At 42.9% G+C, this 25739-nt stretch overlaps 1 protein-coding gene and 1 long non-coding RNA gene across 9 annotated transcripts in view; one reads left to right on the forward strand and one right to left on the reverse strand.

The window, feature by feature from the left end:
• Window positions 1-25739, forward strand: part of pacsin1b (protein kinase C and casein kinase substrate in neurons 1b) — a 406522-nt gene that overhangs the window by 328308 nt on the left and 52475 nt on the right. For all 7 annotated transcript variants that reach the window (XM_070858872.1, XM_070858877.1, XM_070858874.1 and 4 more), the window contains 3 exons: window positions 12315-12471; window positions 22180-22415; window positions 24216-24371. In XM_070858872.1, coding sequence (XP_070714973.1) covers window positions 12315-12471; window positions 22180-22415; window positions 24216-24371 — 549 coding nt within the window. The remainder of the gene's footprint in view (window positions 1-12314; window positions 12472-22179; window positions 22416-24215; window positions 24372-25739) is intronic.
• On the reverse strand, window positions 472-25463 carry LOC139227813 (uncharacterized). 2 transcript variants are annotated; one of them, XR_011587473.1, is made up of 4 exons: window positions 25438-25463; window positions 9610-9726; window positions 894-1051; window positions 472-738 (listed from the first exon to the last, which is right to left on the reverse strand). It is a non-coding gene; the product is annotated as an uncharacterized lncRNA (long non-coding RNA). The 2 variants fall into 2 exon arrangements; XR_011587472.1 differs by having other exon boundaries at window positions 9602-9726.

Genomic DNA, 25739 nt, shown 5'->3' on the forward strand with positions numbered 1-25739 from the left:
AATTAACATTTTATTAACGGCATCAAAAGTCTCGCCTCAAACATCATACCAACAACCCCTTACCAGCAACGAATAAAGAGAGGATGGCAGCAGTCAGTGTTTGCATGGCATGACTCTACGACTGACTTAGAGCAGACTGAGTCTGAAATGCAGCAGTCTGAGAGTTGCCAGCAATTATAGACAGCATCACATCATGAAGTCCTTGTGTGGCTTGGGCCTGTGCTGTGATAACTGCTGCCACATCAACCATGGCACGCGCCATCACCACTGTCGCTGGTTGAATCCATCTCTCTCTGTAAGCGGGCAAGGATGGGCTGCTGAGAGGCACGGGCAATGCTAGAGGCGGTCTCCGACAACCTCTGAGCAAGTGCATCCATGCTCCGCGGGACCTTCTCCAATGCACCCATAAGCTCGCGGTGCATTTGCATGGACTCTCTGGACATAGCCTCCAAGTCCAGGTCCACATCTGACTGTCTCTGAGCAGGACTCATGGGCCAACTCACCCGCCGGGCAAATGGCCTCCAAGTTTCCCTTCATGCTGGGCGTTGCTGCAGGCCACTGGATCCAGGAGCCTCAGGCTCTTCAAAACCCAGGAATGTTGGCTCCTCCAACGAGGTGGTGTCCCCACTGATGGAGGATCCCTCTCTGTCACCACACTTTCGTCACCTTCCTCATCATCTCCCCCATCGGTCGAGTTGGGCAGCTCACGGGCAGGCTGCCGCGCTTCTGGCTCCTCATCTGTAACCACAAAACAACAGAGCTGTGGTTAGCAGCAGTGGAGAGGGCAGGAAGGGAAGAAGAAGGTGGCATTGGAAATTAATACATAAAGGGGGTACAGCATTTGCTATGAAGGGTCAAGGATATCACAGAAATCCCAAAGGGCATTCAGATACCGTCACTGTTCACAGGGCTCTGCATTGCCAGCCACTACCACATCAACTGGTGTGCCCATGAGGGCGGACACTCGCTCCTCCACCTTAGTGAGGTCTTCTATGTCAGGCTCCCCTCCTCTGGAGCGCTACTGCTCTCCCCTGTTGTGAGCCAGTTTTGACTGCAATAAGAAACACAAGAAGATGTGAGTGAGTGTGCAGCTCATCGTATGCCACATGCTTCTTCCATAGTTGAATAGCTGCTAGTGCCAGCAACTGTGCAGATGTCCATTTTAATCTGCATTGCTGCACAGTGTGGATGTGTGAACGGTAAGATTAGATGACAATCTCCTAAGACTAGTGATGAGGCTGAAGTATTATGAATGTATATCAAGTGAAATGGTGAGGCTGAGTAGGGAACAAGATAAGCAATGCTTGGATGGGCAGGGCATGGCTGGTGAACTGAGCCTGAGCTTTTATGGTGGCTTCACCAACAAAGACCATCGACTGGTACACATAGAGGAGGAGCAGGTACTGGAAAGACTTTACATTGTGTGGGATAGTGAGGTTCACATTATTGCATTGCAACGTTAAGAGAAAGGGTACCCTAGTGAGATTGTTGGACTTCTTGCGACATTGTATCGCCGTTCTGGCCACTATATTCCTGTGGAAAGGTGCTGGGTGACCTCCCTCCAAAGTCTTTGAAACACTCGTGGAATGGGCTTCCTTCGACCTGGAAGCTGCAGCACAATCCACCTCCTCTCAATAGCCTATATTAAGACGTCAATGGCCGTGGCTGAGAAGAGGTGGGCATGCTGGCGACCTTCCTGCTCCTCCATTTTCCTGCTCTGCTAAGAGTGAATAGATGAAACTGCAGATGCACATGCTTATCTGACCACATCTTTAAGAATCGGCTTGCCCCAGGATGTAAATCGGACTTCGGAGCATGTGCAACTCTTCTTCAAATTTAGTGCCGTGATTTTCATTTCCACCACTGAAGGAGAAGTGTGGAACGCATGAATTAGCGCTCCCTTTCCCTCTTGCTGCATTTCAACCTCATCATAGGCAGTCCCTCGAAATCAAGGAAGACTTGCTTCCACTCCAAAAGTGAGTTCTCAGGTGACTGTACAGTCCAATACGGGAATTACAGTCTCTGTCATAGGTGGGACAGATAGTGACAGTCATTGAAGGAAAGGGTGGGTGGGGAGTCTGGTTTGCCGCACTCTCCTTCCGTTGCCTGCACTTGCTTTCTGCATGCTCTCAGCGACGAGACTCGAGATGCTCAGCGCCCTCCCTGATACTCTTACTCCACTTGGTGCAGTCTTTGGCCAGGGACTTCCAGGTGTCGGTGGAGATGTTGCACTTTATCAAGGAGGCTTTGAGGGTTTCCTTGAAATGCTTCCTGTGCCCATCTGGGGCTCCCTTGCCGTGTAGGAGTTCCGAATAGAGCGCTTGCTTTGGGAGTCTTGTGTCGGGCATGCGGACAATGTGGCCTGCCCAATGGAGCTGGTCGAGTGTGGTCAGTGTTTCGATGCTGGGGATGTTGGCCTGATCGAGAACACTAACCTTGGCGCGCCTGTCCTCCCAGGGGATTTGCAGGACCTTGTGGAGACATCGGTGGTGGTATTTCTCCAGCGGTATTCCATTATTCGGTTGGTGGTATTCCCGGTAGGCGGCGCAGCAGGGAGGGATTCAAATTCCTGGGGCATTGGGACCGGTTCTGGGGGAGGTGGGACCAGTACAAACCGGACGGTCTGCACCTGGGCAGGACCGGAACCAATGTCCTAGGGGGAGTGTTTGCTAGTGCTGTTGGGGAGGATTTAAACTAATATGGCAGGGGGATGGGAACCAATGCAGGGATACAGAGGGAAACAAAAAGGAGACAAAAGCAAAAGACAGAAAGGAGATGAGGAAAAGTGGAGGGCAGAGAAACCCAAGGCAAAGAACAAAAAGGGCCACTGTACAGCAAAATTCTAAAAGGACAAAGCGTATTAAAAAAACAAGCCTGAAGGCTTTGTGTCTTAATGCAAGGAGTATCCGCAATAAAGTGGATGAATTAATTGTGCAAATAGATGTTAACAAATATGATGTGATTGGGATTACGGAGACGTGGCTCCAGGATGATCAGGGCTGGGAACTCAACATTCAGGGGTATTCAACATTCAGGAAGGATAGAATAAAAGGAAAAGGAGGTGGGGTAGCATTGCTGGTTAAAGAGGAGATTAATGCAATAGTTAGGAAAGACATTAGCTTGGATGATGTGGAATCTATATGGGTAGAGCTGCAGAACACCAAAGGGCAAAAAACGTTAGTGGGAGTTGTGTACAGACCTCCAAACAGTAATAGGGATGTTGGGGAGGGCATCAAACAGGAAATTAGGGGTGCATGCAATAAAGGTGTAGCAGTTATAATGGGTGACTTTAATATGCACATAGATTGGGCTAGCCAAACTGGAAGCAATACGGTGGAGGAGGATTTCCTGGAGTGCATAAGGGATGGTTTTCTAGACCAATATGTTGAGGAACCAACTAGGGGGGAGGCCATCTTAGACTGGGTGTTGTGTAATGAGAGAGGATTAATTAGCAATCTCATTGTATGAGGCCCCTTGGGGAAGAGTGACCATAATATGGTGGAATTCTGCATTAGGATGGAGAATGAAACAGTAAATTCAGAGACCATGGTCCAGAACTTAAAGAAGGGTAACTTTGAAGGTATGAGGCGTGAATTGGCTAGGATAGATTGGCGAATGATACTTAGGGGGTTGACTGTGGATGGGCAATGGCAGACATTTAGAGACCGCATGGATGAATTACAACAATTGTACATTCCTGTCTGGCGTAAAAATAAAAAAGGGAAGGTGGCTCAACCGTGGCTATCTAGGGAAATCAGGGATAGTATTAAAGCCAAGGAAGTGGCATACAAATTGGCCAGAAATAGCAGCGAACCTGGGGACTGGGAGAAATTTAGAACTCAGCAGAGGAGGACAAAGGGTTTGATTAGGGCAGGGAAAATGGAGTACGAGAAGAAGCTTGCAGGGAACATTAAGGCCGATTGCAAAAGTTTCTATAGGTATGTAAAGAGAAAAAGGTTAGTAAAGACAAACGTAGGTCCGCTGCAGTCAGAATCAGGGGAAGTCATAACGGGGAACAAAGAAATGGCAGACCAATTGAACAAGTACTTTGGTTCGGTATTCACTAAGGAGGATACAAACAACCTTCCGGATATAAAAGGGGTCAGAGGGTCTAGTAAGGAGGGGGAACTGAGGGAAATCTTTATTAGTCGGGAAATTGTGTTGGGGAAATTGATGGGATTGAAGGTCGATAAATCCCCAGGGCCTGATGGACTGCATCCCAGAGTACTTAAGGAGGTGGCCTTGGAAATAGCGGATGCATTGACAGTCATTTTCCAACATTCCATTGACTCTGGATCAGTTCCTATGGAGTGGAGGGTAGCCAATATAACCCCACTTTTTAAAAAAAGGAGGGAGAGAGAAAACAGGGAATTATAGACCAGTCAGCCTGACCTCAGTAGTGGGTAAAATGATGGAATCAATTATTAAGGATGTCATAGCAGTGCATCTGGAAAATGGTGACATGATAGGTCCAAGTCAGCATGGATTTGTGAAAGGGAAATCATGCTTGACAAATCTTCTGGAATTTTTTGAGGATATTTCCAGTAAAGTGGACAAAGGAGAACCAGTTGATGTGGTATATTTGGACTTTCAGAAGGCTTTCGACAAGGTCCCACACAAGAGGTTAATGTGCAAAGTTAAAGCACATGGGATTGGGGGTAGTGTGCTGACGTGGATTGAGAACTGGTTGTCAGACAGGAAGCAAAGAGTAGGAGTAAACGGGTACTTTTCAGAATGGCAGGCAGTGACTAGTGGGGTGCCGCAATGTTCTGTGCTGGGGCCCCAGCTGTTTACATTGTACATTAATGATTTCGACGAGGGGATTAAATGCAGTATCTCCAAATTTGCGGATGACACTAAGTTGGGTGGCAGTGTGAGCTGCGAGGAGGATGCTATTAGGCTGCAGAGTGACTTGGATAGGTTAGGTGAGTGGGCAAATGCATGGCAGATGAAGTATAATGTGGATAAATGTGAGGTTATCCATTTTGGTGGTAAAAACAGAGAGACAGACTATTATCTGAATGGTGACAGATTAGGAAAAGGGAAGGTGCAACGAGACCTGGGTGTCATGTTACATCAGTCATTGAAGGTTAGCATGCAGGTACAGCAGGCGGTTAAGAAAGCAAATGGCATGTTGGCCTTCATAGCGAGGGGATTTGAATACAGGGGCAGGGAGGTGTTGCTACAGTTGTACAGGGCCTTGGTGAGGCCACACCTGGAGTATTGTATACAGTTTTGGTCTCCTAACTTGAGGAAGGACATTCTTGCTATTGAGGGAGTGCAGCGAAGATTCACCAGACTGATTCCCGGGATGGCGGGACTGACCTATCAAGAAAGACTGGATCAACTGGGCTTGTATTCACTGGAGTTCAGAAGAATGAGAGGGGACCTCATGGAAACGTTTAAAATTCTGACGGGTTTAGACAGGTTAGATGCAGGAAGAATGTTCCCAATGTTGGGGAAGTCCAGAACCAGGGGTCACAGTCTGAGGATAAGGGGTAAGCCATTTAGGACCGAGATGAGGAGAAACTTCTTCACCCAGAGAGTGGTGAACCTGTGGAATTCTCTACCACAGAAAGTAGTTGAGGCCAATTCACTAAATATATTCAAAAGGGAGTTAGATGAAGTCCTTACTACTCGGGGGATCAAGGGTTATGGCGAGAAAGCAGGAAGGGGGTACTGAAGTTTCATGTTCAGCCATGAACTCATTGAATGGCGGTGCAGGCTAGAAGGGCTGAATGGCCTGCTCCTGCACCTATTTTCTATGTTTCTATGTTTCTATAACGCCCCGACAGGATTTACGCCTCAAAATTGTCGGTACCGAATTTCCAGCCCTGAGTTTCTAAGCTTGGCTGTTTTCTGGCGGTGAGAGAAATAGAAAGAGTCCACCTGGTGAGCAGAGACCTAGTTGGGACAGGGGGGGGAAAAAATTCTTCATTGGCTTTTTAAAAATATATTAAACAGCTAAATTATTTGCATTCATTCCACATTTTCTTGGACTCCACATTTAGATTAGTGTATTGTCAATGCTGTCGAGTTATTCATTCACTACTTAGGGCAGTGTCAAGTACATTATTGCATTGCAAACTGAATATTCAATCAATTATTGAAACAATTTGCTTCAAATATAATAACTTGTAGAAATAATCTGGCTTCCCAATCAATTGTGGATTCTTGCAAGGTAACCTGCTGCTGCTTTGATAAGACTGAGAGCATTGGGTAGTGTTTTCTCAAGTTGAGTCATATATTGATCAGCTGGTAACTAAAGACCTGAAATAGACTTGATGGTATCTTGATCTTTATAAAAAGGATTTGAACAAACCCCATAAATGTGTACAGTGCTGTATCATCTCAATGCTATCAACTAGTTGATAGATCAATCATTTAAGATTGAGAAATTTGGCAAAGACTTTTCTTGACATTCAAATGGATTATTTTGAAGAAACCAAGGTGACGAGCCAAGACAGATCGTGCACGATGCAGCCAAGGTTAAAAAGAGTGAAACAGAAGACTCATTGAATCAGGACATAGTAATTAGTTGATGTTTGGGTTGTAAAAGCCAGAAGATTATAAAAAGAAAGGAGGAGTGAGGGGAGCTAAAGAATTCCACACTTTTGAGAAATTGGGAAAGAATGAATTTCGGAACTGTATGGTTTTTAGTTTGGACTTCTAAACGGTGCATACATAGGGAGGTAGAAAAGTGTCTGAGATAATGTATTTGGAGCTTTTAAAGAAAAAGAGAGGAAGGTTGAGAAGTATTGATAAAGATTAGATTACTGTATCAGAGAAGGTAGAACAAGTGGAATTGGAAGCTAGAGCTGAGATGTCAAACATTAAAAATATCGTTACTAAAAGGATGATAAATGTTTGAAATAATCTGTCAGTTAAGGTAATAGAATTGAAGACTTCAGATGTATTTGGATGTTGGGCCGGGAGACTTGGGTAAACGATAAGGGGTTATGGGGAGCGACAGAGAAATGGAGCTGAGTCCATGATCTGATCAGCCATGATCTTATTGAATGGCAGAGCAGGCTCGAGCGGCCGTATGGCCTACTCCTGCTCCTATTTCTCACGTTCTTATGTTCTAAGGGTGAGGGGCAATGGGATGAATGACCATTTCTCATCCTTGTGTTCTTAAGACAGTGACTAGGGTATGTATCCTGGAAGTCAGTGACCTCGACTGGAATATAGTTCCAATTGGGAACAGGTAATTATTATTGCTCTTTCTTCACTCTTCCACTTCTCTTCCCTGAAAACATTCAGCATTGCGCTGATAGATTTTGACCTTCCAAACGTATTATATTTGGAAAGAGCATTTGTGCTATATAATCGTAGGGTTAATATTGATGGTTACTGGTCTGTCCCTTGCTGGTAATAGCAGTGGTGGGAGTAATTGGAGGTAAAGAATTCAAAGCATGACGCAAGAGACATGTTGGGCTTTAATTTTGATTGATTTATTGCTTTTTCCTGTATTGTGTTGCTATCGGTACTCTGCCTAGTGATTACACTGGGCTGCATAACTCTTCCAAACAGTAGATCTGGTCTCATAGTACAGGGTCAGAAAAGATCATTTCAGTTCATCTGTCTTGCCCTGGAGTTCATTGAACTATATTTGGCTTTATTAACTACAGTAAAACACAATTGTGTTACCAAAGGATTTTATAAATTTAATTTTCTCAGGTCAACAAATTGAAAATGTGTCACAAGCTGGATTTGATTATAGATTGCTTGGTAGAATATTTGTGGAAATAACCTTTGGTATTTTATAATATAGTGACATATCAGCAATATTAATATTGCTGCCCTGATCACTTGGTTAATAAATTCACTACCCAGTGAGATATTAAACCATTCAAATTTTGGCAGCCCAGGTTCACTTGGTTGGTCTATGCTGGAACTAACTCATTTTCATTTGAGTTGGGGAGCATGGGTTTGAACAAAGCTGTGTGATGCCTCTACAGTGAAATGACACTATTTAAGGTCCCAGTTGAAGAATACCTATTTGGGGAAGGTCCTGGGAGTGGCTGGCACTTGTGGGACTAGATTCAGTGCCTTCAAGTGATGAGAGAAAACTGGGGAGAGGGGACAGAAATTAGATAGCCCAGGTGGCATCTCATGACATTGTATAATTGTAGTCTGTCAAAATGGGCAAGACCATCAGCAGGCCGGGGCAATTGGAGGGAGCAGCGTGCAGCGGCCCGGTCTGGAAATCAGCGTGGTCCCGGCCTGCAAGACCATCAACAGGCCAGGGCCATTACAGGGAGCAGCGTGCAGCAGCATGTCACTGCAGGGAGCAGAAGGGCGCAGGCTGCGAAGCCCACAATGCAATATATGTGAGTGCTAGGTCCGTGCAACAAAGCTGGTCTCCAGTCGTCTTGGTTAATCCTTGCCACTGGATCAAGCCCGTGTGGTGGCTGGTGTGCAACGGCCACCACACATTAATAAAATCCACGCACAGGCATCTTCCACCCTCCAAGATGTAGTTCGGGATCTGGAATATTAGTTCGGGATCTGGAACATTGAAACACCTGTGAACTGATCCCTTTTTGTCGTGGAAGCAAGTCATCCTCATTTTGAGGGCCTGCCTATGATGATGACCCATTTTAATTACACTCAACGGTCATCGTGATTACTGAGCATGGGATAAGATGATCTCAGGACAGGGTGATGGTATTCATTTATATCCTACTGAAAGTATCAGTGTGATGGATAATGCTTTAAGGAAAGGGTTCAGTTTATCTACTCCCAAAGATAATTTATCCAAAAGAATGTGGATGTTGTGGTGGCCATCCAAACTATTTCTGAATATAGTGTAAACTATTCTTGATTTTGCTTTAATTTGATCCAGGCAGCACAACAATCGTAGTTCATCCCATGATGGTAGGCATTTGAATCACTTGGTTACATCCACTTAGTATGCCATTAGAGTTGGAAAGACTAATTTATCTGGGAAATCATTGTAATAATTCATCTGGTGAAACACTGAACATGAACTAAATATGTATTGCATATTCATGCAAGAATATAGATTTATTTCCCACAGTAACAGCCAAGAGCTGGATTACATAGTCCCGATATTTTTATATTGTATTAACCAGTTTTGAAGGTTTTATTTTGTTGCTCTGTGTAGGCCGTTGGAATTGCAGAGAGCTTGAAATTCAACGCTCATATTCCACAGGAACTCCTTTCAAAAATCTAAAGTGCTTTATTTAATGTCCTTTCTGTTTGTTTGTTTGTAGAGTAAATGCCCCAGTGATGATATCAGAGAGAGTTTCTGATAGGGCTCAATCAGTACTAACAGTGTGAAAAGAATGAACAAATGCCACTGAATTGTTGAAGCAACTTGCCGTATAGACTATTTTTTAAGTAACTGGCAAAAGCCTGTTCCAGTCAATGTATTCCTGTGATGATGTCCAATAAATGCTGCACTAGCCTTGGAACTCACAATTAAATGAAGGCATGCATGCATTCACTGTTGATTACAGAAACCACGAGTAATGCCATATTGTAGATCTAAATCAGCAATTAGTTCGCATATATCACCAGCTTTACATAGTCAGTATGTAATACATGGGTTTAATAAAATGATTAATGTTTTTACCCAGGTACCTTCCTTGCTAATGAGTTCTGTTGTAGCAGGTCTATCCTGTAACTGCTAAGTTGCTGTGGTTTGTCCCACCCACAGCCTCTCTCCTTGTCATAATAAATCTGAAGCAGTGGTGGCAGCTGGGGAAGTCCATAGATTTTGGAGTAAAAACAGAAAATGCTCATGGTTATTTGTAAAAAATAAGAGAGATAGTAGATTAATCTTTCAGCTGGCAACCTTTCTTTTTTATGCCTCTGGATTGAAACTACCATCAATGGCCCCACTGTCTTCACATCAACCTGGCCTGGTATAGGGATTGTAGTGATCAACGGTATTTAAGCAACAGACTTCCTTTCCCCACCCCGGTAACAATATGTAGGACCATAGATTGCTTCAATCGTCATCTGCTTGCAGCTCCTACTTTTGTAACTAGACTACTGCATGTACCTGAAGCAAAATACTGCGGATGCTGGAATCTGAAATAAAAACAGAAAATGCTGGAAATCCCAGCAAGTCAGGCAGCATCTGAGGAGAGAAACAGAGTTAACGTTTCAGATTTGAAGAAGGGTCATCGACCTGAAATGTTAACTCTGTTTCTCGCCACGCCCGCTGAGATTTCCAGCATTTTCTGTTTTTATTACTGCATGTACCTACAATTTATATCAGGGGAGCACATTATTTGACTTTACACATTTTACTCACTGTTATCGGTCACAACCGACTAGTACCAGTTCTGACGAAGGCTGCAAAACTGAAAGTCCATATTATGTCTTTTCTCTGATGCTGACTGACCTGCTGTGTATTTTTAATATTTTTGCAAAATTATATAATCTCATTCTATATTCATTATTCCATATTGTTCAAACTTTTTCAGCAATTCTAAGTATTCTGAACAAATACAACCTCAGAGAGTCTGCTTGGCTGACACTTCAGTGCAGTACTGAGGGAGTGCCGCAATGTTGGAGGTACTATCTTTCGGATGAGATAATGCCCATCTGCCTGTTGAGATGGATGTAAAAGATTGTATGGTACTTTTCAAAGAGCAGAGAAGTTCTCCCAGTGATCTGGTCAACATTTCTCCTGCCACCAACACTACCAAAACAGCTCTAAAGCATTTTGGGATATCCTAAAAGGTGCTACAAAATGCATTCTTTGCTATCTTTTTCACAGACATTTAAAAGTGAAATGCAGCATCTGTATAATTATTGCTCTGGGGATGCTTTGCATAAGGGGCAAGGTAAGTAGCACGATGGTGTAAAGGTTTGGGACACTAATTTGGTTTGGTTCTTTCCTTCTTCCCCGCCCCCATCCTATGTTGTTAATTTTCCAATTTTTGCAGCATTGTGCAGAGTTAGCAAATGGAAGTCGAGCTACTTCTCCACAGGGAGGTGACATCAAAAGGGGAGTATCTCCAGGATGTCCTACACTGCTTCAGAGGTGGTTGTCCATAAGACTTTTCCATCAGTGTTAGTGCGAGATCTGGTCCGTATACTCAAACCATGTTTTCAAATAGACCCAGAATTTCCCATAGATGCACTCCGAAACTGCCAAAGGCCTGCGCCACCCCCTCTGACCTCATAAATGGAGACTGCAGACAGACCCATGTTGGGATTCCCCCAGGACCAATGTCTCTGCAACTCAGGTTTTCATTTTGCAATCTATATGCCATTCTAGTAAGAACGCAATCTTGGTGAATTTTATTAAATGCTGATATGAGATTTAGTATTTTTGACGCCTCTCAAAAATGTGATCAGTATGGGAGAGGTGGATCTGAAGTAACAGTTAAGCTGCTACTCAGCCTGTGGTAATCTATTTCATTTTCCACCTCTGCACTCCTGATGTGAATTTCAATATCTCTTCCAGCCACAGGCTTAGAGTTGATGCTTGTGTAATGTTGAGATGGGGTTTGACTGTTCTCGAGTGATTTGCATTGCTAATTTTTTTAAAAACCAGCCATATTTTGAATTTAGAATTTTCCTTATTTTGAATTTTCTAATCAATGATACAGATTGTGCTAGATTAAAGTTGGGAGTCTGGGGTCTCTCCAGAGGCAGTTAGAAGCCAAGCTAGTTTTACATAGTAGAACTGATACTCAGACCTCCACTTTATTGATCTTTCCAGTGTGGGTGCCTGGTTTATTTTGTGTAATTATTTACTATAAATTATTTTTCTGCACACGAGTTTCGTAAACATGACTCTAAATTCTGATGTTTTTATTGGGGATGCTTGATGTTGCTTTCATGGCCTTTTATTTTACAGAACTGCTTCAAGTAAATTGGTTCCATAACATGCCTGAGCCCCCCATTGCTGTGGAATCTCCTCTCTTTTTTTTTCCTCTATCACCATCCCTATCTTTTCATCTTTGAGACAAATTCTACATCACTAGTGGCACCAGAGAAACGGGCATATCTGGGCAATCTTGCACAGGCTCATTTGTGTGAAAGTTGTGAATTATGACATTATTTCCAGAGAGGCAGGGTCCATGTAGACCAGTGAGTGGAAAACAGCAGGCTAAATGTTCAGCCTGGCACTACTGCCCCTGGAGGAGCCTGGAAAGACAACCTGAGGTTGTTCTCCATTTTTTTTTAATGGAGGTAGCAGTACTTTAATGTACATATGGTTGTAACTTCCATTTTAAGCTGGGTAGAGAACAAAAACCAGCTGAGTAGCTGTAAGCTGTGAGTTTTGATAGTTCCATTGGTTCTGATACTCTGCATTTTCTTTGCAGGTTGGCAATTACAAGCGCTCAGTGAAGCGTATTGATGATGGACACAGGTTGTGCAATGATCTTATGAACTGTGTCAATGAGCGGGCTAAGATAGAGAAATCTTACTCTCAGCAGCTGACTGACTGGTCTAAAAGGTGGAAACAACTCATTGAGAAAGGTATGTGGACGACTATTGGGCTCAGCAATGTGGTTAAAATATAATCTCATTTAAAAAAAAAAAAATCAGAAGTATTATTTTCATTTGAACTAATATTTGAAAAATAAGTGCAGGGATCCGTGTTTTAGAGTAGCCGAATCTCTTTGCCGCTGCTGTTGATAAACCATCCTAATTATCTAATGTTGTTTGACAACAAAGTGGGTGAAATATCCTCCCATGAAATTGTGCAGCATAACCAGCCAGTAGTGTGTTTTTTCAGTTGAGTTCCTCCAACAAGGCTTCAGTCTGATTTTCTAACCCTGAATGAAACTGCAATGGCCATGAAGAGGAGGAAGTCCAAAAATGCAGGTCCCCTGGGGCAGTTGTGTGATTTTCTTTTTTGTATATTTTAGTATTTTTTAATACAAACACTGGATGGTGCTTTGAACAGAAGAGTCCTTTATCCCTATAGATTTTTTTTCTTTCCCTTTTTTAATTACAGTCTCATTTTAAACAAATGATAATTTCTCCATAAACTACTGCACAATTTGATGGGAGCATATTTCACCCACTTCTCAAATAAAATTAGATGGTTGTAGTAATTACAACTGTAGTATCCTCCCCTTGAAGAGTTGACCGCGCTGCCGTGGCTCACGCACACAAAACAAGGTGCATCGATAGAGTAAGCTGTCGGGGGCACCGTGCGGCAGATTTTGGATTTTTCTACATAAATTTTGCGCGGAGTGTGCTGGAGGTGCGGGAGATCGGCGGTGTGTGCTTTGATAATGCGCTTGGGGCAGTCGGCAGCAGCGGGGTGGTAGTGGGGACCAGCAGAAAAATCCCCGAGCTGAATTTGAGTCATGGCGGCCATTGGACCAGAAGTCGGAGGCCACTCGACTCTGCTGCCTGGCTTCCGCCTTCTGGTGGTAATGGGCCTTATCCGGACCATGAATTTTGGCCCCCATGTCTGCAAAGCACCTGCCAGCTAATGTCACTGTACTCAGTGTATTGTGAAGTACATGGGTGTCAGTAAAGGGGAAGAAGGTGGAATGCTGAACAAAGAGCTCAGTGAAGGTTTCTAAACTTTATATGTGTTGCAAGTTCACAGTACAATGGAAATGCACAGGAAACAATTTCCATGCTTTGCAGAATCTGGTAAATCCGCCTAAGTTTTTTTAAAAGTGTATTTGTAGGCTTGATGTTGATGTTCTTTTAACCCTCTGAACATTGTAGAGTTTTGGGAGATTTACTTGTGTCTTTCAGAGTGACAGTTCTGCTTCTTCAGTTTGAAGGAGTATGTTTTGGTTGGTTGGTGCTAACCAGACTTCAATGGCATGAGTTTGTTTGACCACCTGCACACTACGATGAGATAAATTGTGTTCTGTGATTCATTATGCCACACCTTTTCTTTCCTTTCTCTCTTTCTCCATCCCCCCACTCCCCCTAACTCCTCAATTTATTTTCCTATATTACAACAGTGGCTATACTTCAAAAGTAATTCATTGGCTGTGAAGTGCTTTCGGACATCCTGAAATTGTGAAAGGCACTATATAAATGCAAGTCCTCTATCCTTGCTTGATTATTGCTGCAAGGATATCCATGGATAATATTAATCCTACTCCTTTAGCCCACCAGAAGGTGTATCTGAAGACTGCAGGGAAGAGGATCCTCTAGTTAGATGTCCCTCTTTTTTCTTTTTCTCCAGATATCTTGGCAGCACTGCAAACTTTACTCAGACACTGAGGGAATCTTAAGCCCCGATATTTATGGGGAGGCAGCTGGCTCATAGTAACCAGGAAACCTGGAAGTCCTCAATTGAATGTTTTTCTCTGTTTCCCAGCCGGCAGCCAGCCACGTTGAGAGATTGGCTGGTTGTCTGGTGGGAAGGGCACAGCCGGGGAGCAGAGGGAGAGATCGGGGGTGGGAAAGGAGACAATGCGGGAGGGGGAGATTGAGGGTCAGGGCGAGATTGTTGGTCGGGGGGGTTTGAAGTGATCGCAGAGAGGGAGGTGTAAAGGCACTTATCAACTGGATCTGGCCTTTCTCGCCTCCCTTCAGCTGCTGGGTTTCCCGAGCCTTGGATATTTCTCGAGAGCAAGACAGTTGCCCCCCTGCCCCCCGCCACAGCCCGTCTCTGTTAAAACCAAATGTGGGCATGCTGGGGTTGGTTTTCAGATTCTTGAAATTTGAACACCACCCATGACCCTCTCCCGCCCATTGTGGGTGGTAAAATAGTTAAGTGCAGTATTTTATTATTGTTGTCACAGAGCTTCTTTGTGTATTACTGATTACAGGCTCATTCAGCAAATAATTAACCTCCCACCTATAATGCCTTTTGATGGTTAATTGAGTTTAGACATTATGGGCCCAAGTTTTCACATGATTTGCGCCTGATTTTTAGGAGCAACTGGTGGAGAACGGACTATCTTAGAAATCGCAATTCTCCACATTTTTTTTTCTGCAGTTCTAGTCAGGTAGAACAGTTCTACTTTGGAACAGAATTTTTTCTTCAAAAGGGGGCGTGTTCGGCCACTGACGCCTGATTTCAAAGTTTCCACAGTGAAAAAGTACTCCAAACTAACTTAGAATGGAGCAAGTGAAGATTTTTGTAGAACTGAAAAAACCTGTTCTACACATTAAAAAATCAGGCGCAGGTTACAAATTAGGCGTCCAGAACGAGGTGAAGGGGGGGGGGGAGGGAAGTCATTAAATTCTACAATAAATCCTTATTTATACTTCTACAAATATTATACAAATAAATCCAACCTGAATAAAAATTTATAAGCAAAGAAAAGATTAAATAAACCATCTTCCTACCTGTGTGAAAGTGCTTCAGCCAGCCTCACAAGTTCGTTCGTTCGTTCGTTCCCGACGGCGGGCGGGCGGGAGTGCGGGACCGATCGACCGAACGCAGCGGGGGGGGGGGGGGGGGGGGGAGGAAGCCGTTCCAGACGGCGGGCGGGCGGGAGTGTGGGACCGATCGACCGAACGCAGCGGGGGGGGGAGGAAGCCGTTCCAGACGGCGGGCGGGAAGGAGACCGTGAGAAGGCTGCAGGAAGCCTCAGAAGTTGAGCAGCCATTCCCGACGGCCGTATTTTTGGAAAAGAAAATAATTGAGCATGAAATAAGGGCAAATGAGATGTGTTTGATACTGTCAGAATTGGAGAAAAACTTGAATTATTTGTAAACATAATGTAAAAGGCCAATGAAGCCTTTGAAGGGTTAAAGTTGTATCTCATCATTAATTCATTCCCGATGAGACATTTAATATCACTGCCACAAGCTTTTGTTTAGATTTGAAGATAAGGTAGCATACAGTAGATGACTTGTTTCGAAGAGAAAGGTTTGAAAGGGAGCTTCACAGAATAGTTTATATCTGTTAAAACACCAGGTGTACTGGTATTTTCAGATATCTCCTACTGATTGTCATTGCACAGTTGCAGCAGCCATTTCTAGCACTCAGCAATGCCTTTTCTATAGCCTGATTGGAATGCTGGCTCTCTGCTCCTCTTCCTCCCCAGCCCGATGCTCAAGGTCAGTTATAATAGCCATGTTGCCTTGCTTTAAGGTTAGTTAACCCAGCACAGGCCTAGAATTAAACCAGGGACCTTCTGATCTGACTGGCATAGTTTTGCATTGTGTCTTTGCTCGCAATGTCATTGGATAAAACTGTAATTTTCTAAGTGTATTTTTGTATTTTAAATTGAGTTGAAAAAGTATACAAAAGTTATTATAAAAAATAATTTTAAAATCAATTTTAGTGGATCAGTAGATTAGCAACCATGTACTGTGTATAATAAGCACAGTACCAGTAATCCCTTCAATGTTTAATTGGCAAACCTAATTTTAAAATCAAAACAGTGCATGCAGGAAATGGTAATCCAGTCTTTATAAAAATATTTTAACGTTCTATTTATAGAGTGACTGTGACTGCTCAGATTTTAGTGAGTTAAAATACCAAATTGTTGTGTATATATAGGCTCCAGCCCAAACTTGTGCCAGTTCCTCGGGGAAAAATGATTAACACTCATCTAAGCTGCAGCTATGACTTAAACTACTGGCTATATGTGAGTTAATATGTTTAAAAAACCCATCACACTTGTAACTATTTCAGTTCTCTCTATAAAAAAAAAAAAGATGCTATATTCTGTAAAGCAGCCGGTGTTTACCTGTGGTAGGCTCAGTGCTTCAGTCTTTTATATTAATATTCTGTTTTAAATTGCATCACCTATATCAGGGGCAATCAAGTTGTGGCCCATGGATGACATGCAATCCCCAAGTCCTACTGATCCAGCCTTAAACCACAATCATCTCGGCTCCAATAGTGGATATATTTCTTATTTGCTGTTTTGGGAAAGGGCTGCTCTTTGTGCTGTTGCCTTATTGATGGTGGTGCCCTTTAGAGTTCATCTATCAGTAAAGAAAGATGAAAAACGTATTTTTAATAACATCTTTCACAACATCAGGGCATCCCAATGTACTTCACAGCAAATGAAATAACTTTGGAAGTGTAGTAACTGTTATAATGTAGAGCAACATGGCAGCTGATTTGCACACGCCAAGGTCTCACACACAGCAAACACCCAGATGATCTGTTTTAGTGGTATTGGTGGCATGGGATCTATTATCTGAGATGGGACCTCCCGTTTAATGTCTCTTCCGAAAGACAGCACTTCCCATGATTCCCTCGGTTCTGTACTGACATAATATAAGAAATAGGAGCAGGAGTAGGCCATACGGCCCCTTGAGCCTGCTCCGCCATTTAACACGATCATGGCTGATCCGATCATGGACTCAGGTCCACTTCCTTGCCTGCTCCCCATAACCTCATATTCCCTTATCGGTTAAGAAACTGTCTATTTCTGTCTTCAATTTATTCAATGTCCCAACTTCCACAGCTCTCTGAGGCAGTGAGTTCCACAGATCCACAACCCTCTGAGAGAAGAAATTCCTCCTCATCTGTTTTAAATGGGCGGCCCCTTGTTATAAGATTATGCCTCCTACTTCTAGTCTCCCCCATCAGTGGAAACATCCTCTCTGCATCCACCTTGTCAAGCCCCCTCATAATCTTATACGTTTCAATACGATCACCTCTCATTCTTCTGAATTCCAATGAGTAGAGACTCAACCTTTCCTCATAAGTCAACCGACTCATCTCCGGAATCAACCTAGTGAACCCTCTCTGAACTGCCTCCAAAGCAAGTATATCCTTTTGTAAACATGGAAACCAAAACTGTTTGCAGTATTCCAGGTGTGGCCTCACCAATACCCTGTATAACTGTAGCAAGAATTCCCTGCTTTTATACTCCATCCCCTTTGCAATAAAGGCCAAGATTCCATTTGCCTTCCTGATCACTGGCTGTACCTGCATACTAACCTTTTATGTTTCATGCACAAGTATCCCCAGGTCCCGCTGTACTGCAGCACTTTGCAGTTTTTCTCCATTTAAATAAAAACTTGCTCTTTGATTTTCTTCTGCCAAAGTGCATGACCTCACACTTTTCAACATTATACTCCATCTGCTAAATTTTTGCCCACTCACTTAGCCTGTCTATGTCCTTTTGCAGCTTTTTTGTGTCATAGAAACATATAAAATAGGTGCAGGAGTAGGTCATTCGGCCCTTCGAGCTGCACCACCATTCAATATGATCATGGCTGATAATGCAACTTCAGTACCAAATTCCTGCTTTCTCTCCATACCCCTTGATCCCTTTAGCCATAAGGACCACATCTAACTCCCTTTTGAACATATCTAACGAACTGGCCTCAACAATTTTGTGGTAGAGAATTCCACGAGTTCACAATTCTTTGAGTGAAGAAGTTTCTCCTCATCTCGGTCCTAAATGGCTTACCCCTTATCCTTAGACTGTGACCCCTGGTTTTGGACATCCCCAACATCGGGAACATTCTTCCTTCATCTAACCTGTCCAATCCTGTCAGAATTCTATATGTTTCTATGAGATCCCCTCATTCATCTAAATTCCAGTGACTATAAGCCTAGTCGATCCAGTCTTTCTTCATATGTCAGTCCTGCCATCCCGGGAATCAGTCTGGTGGACCTTCGCTGTACACCCTCAATAGCAAGAATGTCCTTCCTCAGATTAGGAGACCAAAACTGTACACAATATTCAAGGTGTGGCCTCAACAAGGCCCTGTACAACTGCAGTAAGACCTCCCTGTTCCTATACACAAATCCTCTCGCTATGACGGCCAACATGCCATTTGCCGTCTTCACCACCTGCTGTACCTGCATGCCAACTTTCAATGACTGATGTACCATGACACTCAGGTCTCATTGCACCTCCCCTTTTCCTAATCTGTCACCATGCAGATAATCTGCCTTCCTGTTTTTGCCACCAAAGTGGATAACCTCACATTTATCTACATTATGCTGCATCTGCCATGCATTTGCCCACTCACTTAACAAGTCACTCTGCAGCCTCTTAGCATCCTCTGCGCAGCTCACATTACGACCCAGCTTAGTGTCAAACTTGGAGATATTACATTCAATTCCTTCATCTAAATCATTAATGTATATTGTAAATAGCTGGGGTCCCAGCACTGAACCTTGCAGTACCCCACTAGTCACTGCCTGCCATTTTGAAAAGGACCCGTTTATTCCTACTCTTTGCTTCCTGTCTGCCGACCTGTTCTCTATCCACATCAATACATTACCCCCAGTACCATGTGCTTTAATTTTGCACACTAATCTCTTGTGTGGGACCTTGTCAAAAGCGTTTTGAAAGTCTAAATATATCACATCCACTGGTCCTCCTTTGCCTACTCTACTGGTTACATCCTCAAAAAACTCAAAGATTTGTCAAGCATGATTTCCCTTTCAAAAATCCATACTGACTTGGCCCGATCCTGTTACTGCTTTCCAAATATGCTGATATTACATCCTTAATAATTGATTCCAACATTTTCCCTACTACCAATGTCAGGCTAACCGGTCTATAATTTCCTGTTTTCTCTCTCCCTCCTTTTTTAAAAAATGGGGTTACATTAGCTACCCTCCAATCCATAGGAACTGATCCAGAGTCTATAGATTGTTGGAAAATGACCACCAATGCACTATTTCTAGGGTCACTTCCTTAAGTACTCTGGGATGCAGACTATCAGGCCCTGGAGATTTATCGGCCTTCAATCCCATCAATTTCCCTAACACAATTTCCCGCCTAATAAGGATTTCCTTCAGTTCCTCCCTCACGCTAGACCCTCGGACCCCTAGTATTTCCGGAAGGTTATTGGTGTCTTCCTTAATGAAGACAGAACTAAAGTATTTGTTCAATTGGTCTGCCATTTCTTTGTTCCCCATTATAAATTCACCTGATTCTGACTGCAAGGGACCTACATTTGTCTTCACTAATCTTTTTCTCTTCACATATCTATATAAGCTTTTGCAGTCAGTTTTTATGTTCCCTGCAAGCTTACTCTCATACTCTATTTTCCCCCTCCTAATTAAACCCTTTGTTCTCCTCTGCTGAATTCTAAATTTCTCCCAGTCCTCAGGTTTGCTGCTTTTTCTGGCCAATTTATATGCCTCTTCCTTGGCTTTAACACTATCCCTAATTTCCCTTGTTAGCCACGGTTGAGCCATCTTCCCCATTTTATTTTTACGCCAGACGGGGATGTACAATTGTTGAAGTTCATCCATGTGATCTTTAAATGTCTGCCATTGCCTATCTACCATCAACCCTTTAAGTATCATTTGCCAGTCTATCCTAGCCAATTCACATCTCATACCATCAAAGTTACCTTTCTTTAAGTTCAAAACCATAGTCTCTGATTTAACTGTGTCACTCTCCATCTTAATAAAGAATTCTACCATATTATGGTCACTCTTCCCCAAGGGGCTTCGCACAACAAGATTGCTAATTAATCCTCTCTCATTACACAGCATCCAGTCTAGGATGGCCAGCTCGCTAGTTGGTTCCGGGACATATTGGTCTAGAAAACCATCCCTTATACACTCCAGGAAATCCTCCTCCACTGTATTGCTACCAGTTTGGTTAGCCCAATCTATATGTAGATTAAAGTCACCCATGATAACTGCTGTACCTTTATTGCACGCATCCCTAATTTCCTGTTTGATGCCATCCCCAACCTCACTACTACTGTGTGGTGGTCTGTACACAACTCCCACTAGCGTTTTTTGCCATTTGGTGTTCCGCAGCTCTACCCATACAGATTCCACGTCATCCAAGCTAATGTCCTTCCTTACTATTGCGTTAATCTTCCCTTTAACTAGCAACGCCACCCCATCTCCTTTTCCTTTCTATCCTTACTGAATATTGAATACCCCTGGATGTTGAGTTCCCTTGGTCACCCTGGGACCATGTCTCCATAATCCCAATTACATCATATTCGTTAACAGCTATCTGTGCAGTTAATTCATCCACCTTATTACAAATGCTCCTCGCATTGAGACACAGAGCCTTCAGGCTTGTTTTTTTAACACTCTTTTTCCTTTTAGAATTATGTTGTACTGTGGCCCTTTTTGATTTTTGCCTTTGATTTTTCTGCCCTCCACTTTTCCTTATCTCCTTTCTACCTTTTGCTTCTGCCCCCATTTTACTTCCCTCTGTCTCCCTGCATAGACTCCCATCCCCTTGCCATATTCGTTTAAACCCTCCCCAACAGCACTAGCAAACACTGGACATCCTCCTCACACATTGTTTTTCCTTCCATCTTAGTATCGTCAGCAAACTTGGCTCAGTCCCTTCTTCCAAGTCGTTAATATAGATTGTAAATAGTTGGGGTCCCAGCACTGATCCCTGCGGCACCCCACTAGTTACTAATTGCCAACCTGAGAATGAACCATTTATCACGACTCTGTGTTTTAGCCTCAGCCTAACTTATGTGTTCAAGTCTCTGGAGTGGATCATGAATATGGCGGAAGAATAACATTTGTGAAATTATTACATCTGTGCTGAAATCTCTGGAGTAGGGCTTGAGCCCATGACCTTCTGACTCAAGAGTGAAGAGTGTTACCACTGAGCCAAGGTTGGCACCTTGAATATATGTAACTTGAGATAAATTAATGGAACATGGATGTAAATGTTAAATTTGGTACCTGAGAAACCTTGGTATTTAACCATGCAACTCTCACCTGACCTGTCTAAAGTAGGAAGTGTTTAACATGTTTTTGGGCGATGTACCAAAATTGAGCAAATCTTTAGTAACTAATAATCATAATTTTATAGTGACTATAAAATGGATGTGCTCACCTTGCTGCAGCTACCAGGATTCCTGAGACCCAGGATCCACAGCTGGCCGCAGTAAAACCTGCACAGCAGGTTAAAGCAGAGGCTTCAGGGTCTCTATCATATTTAAAATGCTACCCCGCATCCTGGCAGCAGGTTGGCTGCCTGCCCACCTGTCCCATCTGAGTAAAAGTTGAAAGTGGGCGGGTTGGGGTTTGGATTTATATTTTTAAAAATTTAACATCCTCCACCCCACCTCCAACCCACCCTTTTTACATGTTAAAATTCTCCCCTTTGTGTGTGCTGTTGGCCAGTTTAATTAGGGTGAAGGTACGACCATCTCTACTACATCATATTTACTTAAAAGGTTTCTTATTAGAACTGTGGTGGAGTCTACTTTCTCTTGCCTATCAGCTGGAATGTCATTTTGAAGAATAAGTAGTATTTAAAAAGTAGATTTATTGGTGATTAAAGTGGTTGAGGTGTGAGCCAGGCTGATGATGGATGTCTGTACCACTTGTAGGGCCACAATATGGCACTTTGGAGAGAGCCTGGATGGCGCTGATGAATGAGGCAGATAAAGTAAGTGAGCTACATCTGGAGGTGCGAAATGCAGTGACCAGTGAAGATTTTGAAAAGGTAAAAAACTGGCAGAAAGATTCCTTCCACAAACAGATGATAGGAGGCTTTAAAGAGACCAAAGAAGCAGAGGATGGATTCCGGAAAGCACAAAAACCCTGGGCTAAAAAACTGAAAGAGGTAATGTCCAGCTTCAACAGATCCAAATGGTTTATTGACTGATCTTTCATTACTGCTTTGCTGTTGTCTTTTACACAAGAGCTATAAAATAGATATGTCTCTTGCAGGTTAATAGGATTATGAAAGGTATGTTAATACGAAGGAGCTACCTGCAAACGCCTCAAAAATTAGCAAATTGTTATCTCACCTAACTCATAAAAGCTGCAGCAATTTTAAGATTTAAATATGTGACTAATCTAAGAATTAAAATAATTGGATTTCATGATTCTGTTCCCTACAGTGTTCTGTCCTCCAGAAAATGAGTGCTTGCATTCCATTTACTTGTGAGGTGGGACATTACATCCTAGATATCATTTATCTTCCTTTTTTATTGTTTTTTTTCCCTCTGCATCCTCTTCCCTCCCCTCCCCCTGCAAGACTGGTGTTGCTGAAGCCATTTGTAATGTGTTCTTAGAGGAGAGTTGGGGCCTTTTCTAATATTTATGGCTTAGTATTGTATTGTGTGTATAGTTAGCTACTGTGCCTGAGATAATCTACATAGACTAGTAAAACTGGGACTTCTTGCCTCCTACCGTCTCCTTTTCCTCCTACAATTTACAGGCTTTTAAAAAGTATTCTTGGCATTGCCTAACTCTGCTCCTTATCTTATCTCTTTTTTTTTCAGCCTTTGCTCTTCCCAATACTGAAAAAAAACTTTTTTTTATCTCAACCCAAAATGGGATAACAGGTCCAGAACTGATGTTGCCTCAAACAAAATGTCAGCTTCTGCAAGAAAGAGATGCAGTAATGTTAATGTGTTTCAAAATATGCACTGAACTGAATTTAAAATATTTTATCATTTCCGATGGTTTAGCAAGGGACATATTTGCCAGCTCACAGAGCAGGTCCTCCGAAGGTTATTTTCACATATTTGGTCCTTTTCCTGTATGGCTTTTGGTGTTCCATATTGGTGAGATTCCTCCTGGGGTGGGGGAGGCGGTGGGGGGAATTAAATGATTAGAATTTGGCCAGAAGTATCTGTGTCTGTGTGTGGCATTGTGCTCGAAACGCAATTTCAAAAATATACCTTTCTTGGGTGGCTCGATTGTCAAATCCTGAGGTGTTGGGTCTTTTCAGCTACAGGTTTCTGGTTTCCTTTTTCTTCTTTGTCCGCCCTCCTCTGCCACCCACCCCCCCCCCCCCCCCCCCCCACCTCAGGAGCCATTGCCAAACGTTCCTTCACAATGATCCCTGTAATCTATCCAGCTGGTGAGTCGCTAGCAGTATTGCTGGGAAGTCACCAGGAATCCTGTGAAAGGACTATCCCTCTCCCCATAGGAATAGCACACTCCCGGCTTGTGGCCAAATTCTAATCATTTCATTTCCCCCACCCACTAGTGAAAGAGATGGGCAATCCCCTTGTAGAAAGCCTCCTTCAATTTATTGATAGATGCATAGATTTTCACCCATGAAATAAATGTTCTATTTAACATAACAGCTTGCTCTTTCTACTCTTTTTTTTCTGCTGCTACTTTTGTTTACATGCTCACTCTTCCTTGGTTCATCCCTTGGCATTCAGAATTTTGGAGATATGCTATATGAGTAATAATCATGGCCACTCAGAAATTATGCAGCCATATCGAAAGGAGGGGAGTGGAGAAAAATGGCAGCATCCCCTTTCATTATTTGGCTTTGACGTTCTGTTTCTCTGTGATCCCATTGGAATTTCTGTTCAATCTGAGGCACCCATGGTATCGGCCTGTTTTTTAAAAAAAAGTTTGCAATCCTTTTAAATATACATCATTACTTGTTTATACATAGGTGGAGGCAGCCAAGAAGGCTTATCACCTAGCCTGTAAAGAGGAAAAGATGGCAGCTGCGAGGGAGGCAAACAGTAAGGCAGAGCAGTCGGTCACTGCAGAGCAACAGAAGAAACTACTGGACAAGGTGGAGAAATGCAAACAGGAAGTTCAAAAGGTGAGACTGCTGAGTGTAGAAGGTAATTCTAATGTTGAATTATATATAATTACATCTTGGTGCAAATAAACTCCAATATTCAGTCTAATGTTTTCTGTAAGGACTTTACCAATTTGTCCCATGCATGAGTAAATAAAAAATAGCCACAATACACCTCTTTGGCAATTAAATTCAATCTAAATGTTGGATTAAAAACATAGGCACGCTCCTTTTCAGAGGATTCCAAATTTAGCTATTGTATGTACATTTTTGTCTTGTGTTTTAACCGTATTTGTAGGTCAAGTTTTGGAGCTGGAGTTAACACTGTATAACCAATTATGGGTATTATTTCTTTAGCAAGTGAAGGATTACAATTATCTTAGTGAACATTCAGCCCTTGTAAACAACTCAAGATAACTGTAAATCAAACCTGTTTGATAACAGGCCTGCATCAGTTCTATGTTTCCTGTACCTTTGCTGTTTTGGTGTCTATAAGTGTAAATAACCCAAAGGAATGTTTGTGTCACCATATATGAATGCTATCATTTTGTTACCATTCTCTTAATGATACATTCTATGACATTGTAATCCTGGGAGTTGAAGGATTAGTGATATAAAGACTCGCAGTTGCTAGGAATACATCTGATTAGCTGAAGCCTCACATCTGCCGTCTTAGTAATGGAGAGTTTACTTACCAATATAACTGCAGTAAACATTCAGCTGCTGGAATAACAATCTGCCCTTTACATATTGGCCCAATTTTAAGTGCAGGCGGGTATGGTGAGCCCCGAAGCGGGTGGCAAATCCGGAGACATGGCGGTCCGGCCAATATTAATGGCCATTAAATGTTCTCAGAGTCCCGCCTGTACCCAGCCAGATCCACTACGCGGCCAGCGGGTGGGTGTAGGAATTTGGCCATGGGAGGCTGCAGTCAGGGATCCGTGGGAACAGTCCCCATCAATCATCTGAGAGTGGGTGAGGGGGCTGGTGCAGCTCTGGAGATCCAAGGCTTCCTCGTGAGGCCCAGAAGAGCATTCCTACACCTACTGACCCAAAAGGGCACCTAAAATAACACTTTAAACTTTACCTGCCACGATCCACCTCTCTGCATGACTGCTCCGCCATAACTATAAAAAATAAATTGGATTGAACTCTTGAACTTGAAGACTAGTAACCACAATTAGTTTTCAAAAATAATTTAAAATAACATGTTTATATATCTGCAAACATAACGTCTGTTCAGATTACTGAAGCTGCTCAAGAGGATTATGTTATCTGAATCCTTCAGTTGCCTGGTGACTCCTTCCATTATTTTGTGTGTGGTATCAGACTGGAGCAGGTGATGATGTGGGCCTTTAGTGTTTCCTTTTTGTGATACTGTTGCCCTCT

Source organism: Pristiophorus japonicus, chromosome 17 (assembly GCF_044704955.1).
Source record: "Pristiophorus japonicus isolate sPriJap1 chromosome 17, sPriJap1.hap1, whole genome shotgun sequence".
Taxonomy (NCBI): Eukaryota; Metazoa; Chordata; class Chondrichthyes; family Pristiophoridae; genus Pristiophorus; species Pristiophorus japonicus.